Below are 7,885 nucleotides of genomic sequence, written 5' to 3' on the forward strand. Positions count from 1 at the left end.
GACTCTCCATCACCCTCCTCTTTGCTTCTAGTGCAAGGGCTTGCACTTTCAACTGCAGTTGCAGGCTTTCATCTGGGGACAGGAACTTCAGTCTGCAAAACCTGGGATCCAAGGCAGCTGCGATTACAGTGGTGTTTGTACCAGCATCTTTGTAGGCCATCTCAACCTCCCATCTTGTTGAGATTTTGTTCGCTGCAACAGCCTGAAATGCCAGCACATGGGTGTTGTCAAAGGCTGCATTCTGTGTAGACTTCAGCAGTCCTTTAATGAGTGCAGGTAGAGAGGAGAGGGTCACATATGACCCCCCACTAAGGTAAACAGTTGCACACTCAAATGGCTTGAGAGCTTGTTCTAGCTCTTCCAGCACAGCAGGCTCCACTGTTCAGCTTTGAGGTCACGGAAATGTTTTGCTCTGTGTGTAACCTCTGGGTCTGACAGAGTTGCTGTAACAGGCCACCTCTGCTCTAGCAGGCGGCTGATCATGTAGTACGAGCTGTTCCATCTTACACTAACGTCTTGAATCAGCTTGTGTTCAGGTTTGCCCATTTGTTTTTGTTTCGTTTTCAGCTTGGAACTGGCCATTTCACTCTTTTTGAAATGTTCCACCAAGCATCTTGCCGCTCCAATTGCTCTGTTAATTTGTGGATTCTTCAGTGCTTGATTCACCACTAGTTGCAATGTGTGGCCAGCACAGCGGATTGAAGATATCCCATGCCTCTCTTCCAACAACTTGAGGGCTGCTACAACATTAGCTGCATTGTCATGCACCACAGCTTTAATCCTGCTTGTAGGAATCCCAAACCTCTCAATTGCCGTCTCAATCCAGGATGCAATATTCACTGCAGTGTGTCGCTCTTCAAGAGGCATAGTAGTCAAACTATAGCTTATGAGTTCCCAGTCATTGTTGATATAATGGCACGTTATGCCCAAGTATGCCTCCGTGGCAATACTTGTCCATGCATCTGTTGTTAGACTGACCATGGAACTGGATGACGAGAGGGCAAGTTTGACTTTCAGGAATTCATCCTCATATCTCCTCTCCATCATGTTGGTGAAGCATGTTCTTTTAGGGAGACAGTAGCCTGGTTGGAAAGTGTTAACCATAGCACGGAAACCCTCATCTTCCACCATTGACGGGGGTCTCATGTCTTTGATAATCATGTTGAGAACACTGTCAGTAAGAGCAGCTGCAAATGTTGGTGAGCAATCCTTCTTTTGCAGGAATTCGTTCATGTTGCTTTGCCTTTTCCTGAGAGCAAGAGAGAAAGAGAGGAGAAAAACAAATGCATCATAATTATTTAACATTTAACATGTAATAATGAAGACAGTAATATTTCCTATGTTCCTTTGACTTACACCTTTTAACTTTATTGATCACAATTATTCAAATGTTATCTATTGTATTAAAGGCATCCCCCTCACAAATGAACTTCAAATAATGTCAGAAATAAAATATTTCGATACGGTACATTCTCAACAAGCACGAACAAACACTGGCACCGTCAATCAACGTAGAATAATCCCAGATCTAGCCTACACATTTTCTGTTATTTTAAACGTAAAAACGTATTAAATGGAAATTCTAAGGTCGCAGGTAGACAACTTTATGGCTTAAATAATGCGTGTATTTAGCAGCTACAATGACAAAAGATATTTAAACTTACGGCAATTTAATAAACATGAATAGACAATACTTACGGTGGCTTTTCTGGCGGTCCATCGTCCACAACGGCGCCTGTATGCTTTCTTTTGAGGTGTTCGTGCATAGCGGTGGTGCTGCTATGATACGCCATCGACACTTTGCAGAGTGCACAAACCACCCTTTTGTTAGGCGCTAGTTTAAAAAACTCCCATACTTTTGACGCCTTTGGTCTTGACGCCGTCTCTTACCCCACCAAGTCGGACTCGACTGCTGCTGCCGCCATGACTTTTTTTTAAACTGAAGCGTTGACTGAAGGCGACCAATGACTGGTGCCAAAAAAGACTGACGTCAGGCACGCAGCACGTAGTGATACGGAAGACGCACATTCGTTATACTGAACTGAAGCGTGAACTAAAGGGTGAAGTAAATTCATTTTTAACTAAAGTGAAGTAAATTCATTTTATGAATTTACTGAAGGTAAATTCATAAAATTAAAAAAAAGATGCATCGACTTAAATTATTGATGCCGACGCATTTTTACCGTCGACTTCGTCGACCACATGGACTAATCGCGGCAGCCCTATTTTCAGTGATGTCTTCTGTGGTGGAGTAGCCTTCAATAAGGTCTTCCTATTTTAGTTTCGCTATCAGTTCTAAATATATGTTTTTTACTTTTAATTCTTTAAACTCTTTACTTGCATCATTTTTAACAAACACTAGTTTAGGTAAAGGTCCATCCCCTGTCCTCACACACTCTCAATCAAATTCCTCCAGTCTCCAGGCATACTCCCCTTAATTATATCATACATTTTTACAATCATATCTCTCCTAGCATCCTCATCCCATTCTCTTACGCAGTCTACCATTGCCTGCCCAGGCAGAAACCCAGGCACAAACTCATAGACCATGTCCTTTACTTGCCTAATTCCTGCATCCATGAAAACCTTATTGTATAGCATTTTGTTGTTATGCTGTATTATAGGATTGAGAAAAACGGGTTTATTCATTACTTCAGTTACATTACTACAGTTGTATGATATATTGGGTAGGAATTCTCCCCACGCTCTGAACACCTCTTGGTAGAAAAAAGGCACTTTTTCATACATTGGTTCTTTCAAAACCATAAGCAGACTATTCTCTCCACATCTACCAGCCATATGAACATACATTTTAAAGAATTGTTTCCACCCATAGTCATTCACATCATGGAGATACTTCTTCACTGTTTTAACCCTCAGTGCTTTACGTTTTGTGTCAATGTCCACCAGTTTTAACCCTCCCTCACTGTACCCTGCTATCAACGTTTTGTGGGATATCCTCACACCCTTCCCATCCCACAAGAAGTTTGAAGTCAGCTGATTTAATTCGGATAGAAGAACCCATACCGGAAGATCTAGTGCACCCAAAACATACACACATTTGGATAATAATAAGGAATTAACAACCATTACCTTACCTTTTAATTTCAATTTCCTCTGCTTCCATGCATTTAAAGTGTGTTTTATCTTAATTATCACTCCTGTCCAAGTGATATCTCTTGCTTCCTTTTCGTTTGGACCTATGTTTACTCCTAAAACTTTGATGCAGTCTACCACTCTAAATGCAATCATACTGTCAGCCCTATCCCTCTCCTGACCTATACACATTAGTTCAGATTTTTCTATATTCACTTTAGCCCCTGCTGCCCTCCCATATGTTCCCATGTGTTTCATAATTATATTGATGCTGTCCATATTTTCTACTGTTATTGTCATGTCATCCGCATATTGTTGAATTATATTAATTTTCTCACCTGGTATTTGTATTCCTTTTATATTACTATCCTTTTTTATAAGGACAGCAAAGGGTTCAATAGACATGCTATATAACAGTGCTGATAAAGGACAGCCCTGTCTCACTGACCTCTCCAAAGCAAAGGCGTCTGTCATCAGACCATTACATTTGACCCTACTCTTAGCTTCCTTATACAGCAGCCTGATCCAACTCACTATTCTATCCCCAAACCCAAACTCTTTCATAGTCCGAAACAAGAACTCATGCTCCACTCTATCAAAAGCCTTATTCAAATCTACACTCAACACAATCCCAGACTGTTCTTTCATGTGCCTAACAACGTCCCTAACTGTCCCTATTATATCTGCTATGTCTCTCCCTTCGACACTATATGCCTGTGTCGGTGATATTATTCCTCCCATTACCTTCTTAATCCTATACGCTAAAACCCTTGTTAATATTTTATAGTCACTATTCAATAAACTAAATGGCCTATAATTCCCTAACTCCAACCTACTCCCCCTATTTTTAAATAATATTGTGATTACCCCAGTAGCCATGGATTCTGGAACCAGTTGTCCCTCCTCCATGCTTTGATATACCATTAGCAGTATGGGTGCCAACACATCAGCAAACTCTTTGTAGAATTCACTGCTAAGACCATCTGAACCAGGGCTTTTATTGTTTTTTGCATTTTTAATTGCTATTTGTATTTCTTCTACTGTAATCTCTCTGTCACACATGTCTTGCTCGTCTGCTGATATCTTTGCATCCACACCACTCAAGACCTCATCAATGCATACTTTTTCTGTATTCCCTTTTTTATACAAGTTTTTATAGAAGCCTTCCACTGTATTCAAGATGCTAACCAAATCATTTACCTTCTCCCCATTTTCATTCTGTAGTTCGTTTATATAATTCTTTTCCTGTTTATTTTTTTCCAGGTTTAGAAAGTACGCTGTGCACCTTTCCCCCTCTACAGCATACTGTACTCTACTCCTTACTATCGCCCCATCACATTTATTTTTCTCACAATCTTTTAGTTGCCTTCTCAACTTCATATAATTTTGTATATTATAATTTCCATCTTTGTCTGCTTTCCCTGCTTCTTCGTTTAATTTATTTTGTATCTCTTTCTCTACCTGATCCATTCTAAAGTTAATTTGCTTGGCATAGTATATGCTTTTCTTTTTAACTTTTTTTTTCAAATTTTCCCACCAAATACAAATATTATCTTTGTTTAATCTGTTCTCCATTTCTTCTTTGATACATTTTGCTATCATCTCTTTATATGAATCCTCTCTTAATAAGCTGTTGTTTAGGCACCACATTCCTCCACCTACATTCCTTATACATACGTCCCTTAACCTCAGCGACAGGATTGCATGATCACTAAGAGTGGTAAAAGTATATTTCACCTCTTTTATTTCGCTGACAATGTTTTCCTTAACTAGGACGAGGTCTATTCTACTCTGTCTAAGGGTCCCCATAACCACCTGCCTCCGCGAAAACACTTTTCGTTCTGCATTTTCCTCCCTCCATACGTCCACCATTTTGTGTTCTGCCATCATGCTTTTCAAAAAGTTCCTTGACCCATCATACCTGTATTTTACATTATTTGAATAATCTAGTCTTGATAATTTTACATTATAGTCACCAACCATCATACAATCTCCCGTGCACAGAACCTCCAAGTCCTCAAAAAAACCCTTTCTCAGTTCCTCCACGTTTGGTGCATATATATTGATTAATTTGTATGTGTTTTTATTGTGGACAAATTCTATCGCTATCACACGTCCATTCCCTCCACAAAAGGTTTGCTTGACACCACTAACAGACCTCTCTCTGACAAGGATTGCCACTCCACATGCCTTCGCACTCCCATTGTCTATAAATATGGGCCCTTTCCAAAGCTTTCCAAGGGTTTCCACAAGTTCATTATCCCAATGCGTTTCTTGAAGGCACAGTATGTCAGATTTACAGAGTTCAATCGTTCTTTCTATTTTGATCATGTTCCTTAGGCCGTTTGCATTTAAGGATGTTATTATGACCATGGTAATGGTAAAAAGAAAAACACAGCTTTCCATAGATACTTGATGGGTCATACCTTCCGCTCTTTTGGCTCCCTTTTGTCCCTCTTTTTGATCATTCTCTTCCTGCTGGCTTTCACCGCATCGTAATCCATCGACTCTCCTTCCTCCGATGTTCTCGTCTCCATCACCTCCATGCTCGAATCGTCTGGCTCCTTAGGTGAAGCAGTCGCAGCAGCAGCCCCGCCGTCCCGTGGAGCCTTACTGCAATCCGGGGCCTCCACCTCTCCTGGTCGGCCGCCTCTTCGTTCACTTGCCCGGGCTGAGGGAGTTTTGGGCGCTGTGCTAGCGCCTTCCTCCATACTTTGCCCGGATGCTCCTCCCGTCATGCGACCCCTCTCACCGGACACTCCATCCGCACTGCTGCCGATGGTGGATGGGGTCATTTCACCCCCGCTGGCAGCTCCGGTGTCCTCGTCCTGCTGTCGCTGATCCTCCTCGGACCGGGAAACGCGCTCGCCGCCACCGGCTGGCTCCGTGTCCACGGTCCTCTCCTCTCCGCGTCTCCCCCCCTGCAAGTCACACACCCTAGCATAGTGTCCCTGGCGCTTGCATTTATAACAGGTGAAGTCTGGGCATTCTCTTAAAATATGTCCTGGCTGGATGCACAGCCTGCAGACCTTCACCTGCCTGTCATGAATTACACGGAAGTACTCCCCTCCGTCTAGTGTCTCGAACTTTGTTGAGCAGGGCAGTGACTGTACAAGTTCAGTAAATTGTACTTTACAGAACCTTGTCCCGTCCACCACGTCTGTCCCAGGCCATTTCCTTCTTTTGATGGGCGAAATCGCCCTCACGCCCCACGTTGAGAGTTTCTGCCTAATTTCAGCGTCAGTGATATAAGATGGCAAGTTTAGAAATGAAACAACTATTTCATTGCTGCGCACTTCTTTGGCAGTCACCCGAGTGTTTTTGATTTTGAAACCATCTAATAACCTTGTCTTGCCCTTTCCCTCCTGCATGGTGATCTCGTAAATGTTCTTACTTTTGACCCTGCATGCCAGAACAATCCCGCACTTTTCCTTGATTCCCCGCAACAGTTCCATCATGGTTATGTAATCTTCACCGACCGGCTCTACAATCAATGTCAGCTCCTTTTTATAGCCACAATCACCCTCACTTTCTCCCTGTCTCTCTTTATCTCTCCTACTATTCGCAATGCTTTCTTTCTCAATAGGCATACTAACGGAATTGATCTCCTGGTTTATTCCTTTCTCGCTGGCTTCAATATGTCCAGAATCATTCTCCCGTTCTACATGTGTCAAACTGTTCTTAACTTCCATGTTTTCATTCACAAGTTTTTCCATCCAATCACTAAAAGCATAATCAATCTCGGGTTCTGCATTCATCAAAGTGGCCTTACCTTCTATTTTGTCATTTATCAACCTATCCATCCAATCAAAAAAAGTATGAAACAATCCCCCAAACAGCCAGGCTGCAGGGGAAATGAATCACACATAAAACTATCACAAATGCACCTTATGACTCACAAGCACACACGGTCCCAACAAACAATCGACTGCTCTCTGCTCTCTGCTCACTTCCTGCTTGCGCACCTGAACGGGATCAGACGAGATCGGGCGTGTTTTTTTTTTTTTTCTTTTGGTGACACCCGTCACTACTTACAGCAACCTGGGCTTCTGAGGAGGTCTCCCATCCAAGTACTAACCAGGCCCGACCCTGCTTAGCTTCCGAGATCAGACGAGATCGGGCGTGTTCAGGGTGGTATGGCTGATCCTATCTTTCTTTTATCCTACTTTGACTATGTTTTCGGTGTGGTAAATGGTGTTTATGATTTAAAATATTATTGTATGGTCATCTGAGATGACCAAGGAGGGATTGTTACGTATTTTAAGAACCTAAGCTACCCACACATAGACCCTATGAAGCAGTACCAAACATATAAGCCGTAAATACTATACATAGCCACAAGGGGAGCAAGACCTTATTGAAGGCTACTCCACCACAGAAGACATCACCTTTAGTTAGGTGAAGAAGCCGAAGCCATTACGTCACCCCGGCCACGCCCACTACATAGGACACGCCCACTTGACGTGCTCTAGCGGGGGATTCGAAGGAAACAGCCCCAGATGTTTTCACCCACACCCGCGGAGAGTCATGGGCCTTAGAAACCGCAGGAACGATTAGTAGGGGGTCAAAGCGTGCTAACTGGATGGGCTGGTTAAGGTGATTGCGTGGCAGCACCTTTGGCAGGAACGCAACATTCGCAACATTCACATAGAGTGACACCCGAGCCATCAGAGTTCCACCTCAGGCATGTATCACTCACTGATAGGGCATGCAACTCCCCGACCCGCTTGGCAGAGGTTATGGCGAGTAAAAAGCCAGCCTTCATAGACAGCCACTTCAACCCCCCTTG

General features: G+C 42.9%; 1 protein-coding gene and 1 non-coding gene across 2 annotated transcripts; both read right to left on the reverse strand.

The window, feature by feature from the left end:
- Window positions 1-351: 351 nt before the first annotated feature.
- On the reverse strand, window positions 352-3,194 carry LOC130374234 (zinc finger BED domain-containing protein 4-like). The gene is made up of 2 exons (XM_056580904.1): window positions 1,699-3,194; window positions 352-1,249 (listed from the first exon to the last, which is right to left on the reverse strand). Exons 1-2 carry the CDS (start codon window positions 1,791-1,793, stop codon window positions 352-354), a joined length of 993 nt encoding a protein of 330 aa, XP_056436879.1. The 5' UTR covers window positions 1,794-3,194.
- Window positions 3,195-7,124: 3,930 nt separating this feature from the next.
- Window positions 7,125-7,244, reverse strand: LOC130375123 (5S ribosomal RNA). Its single transcript, XR_008893796.1, has one exon. It is a non-coding gene; the product is annotated as a 5S ribosomal RNA (ribosomal RNA).
- Window positions 7,245-7,885: the final 641 nt, after the last annotated feature.

Source organism: Gadus chalcogrammus, chromosome 21 (assembly GCF_026213295.1).
Source record: "Gadus chalcogrammus isolate NIFS_2021 chromosome 21, NIFS_Gcha_1.0, whole genome shotgun sequence".
NCBI classification, from domain to species: domain Eukaryota; kingdom Metazoa; phylum Chordata; class Actinopteri; order Gadiformes; family Gadidae; genus Gadus; species Gadus chalcogrammus.

Excerpts from the sequence above, each read along its gene's own strand:
- LOC130374234 (XM_056580904.1), bottom strand. The coding sequence starts at position 1,793 with ATGGCGTATCATAGCAGCACCACCGCTATGCACGAACACCTCAAAAGA. Across the intron at positions 1,250-1,698 it reads GGACCGCCAGAAAAGCCACC|GAAAAGGCAAAGCAACATGA; the intron begins GTAAGTATTGTC and ends TCTTGCTCTCAG.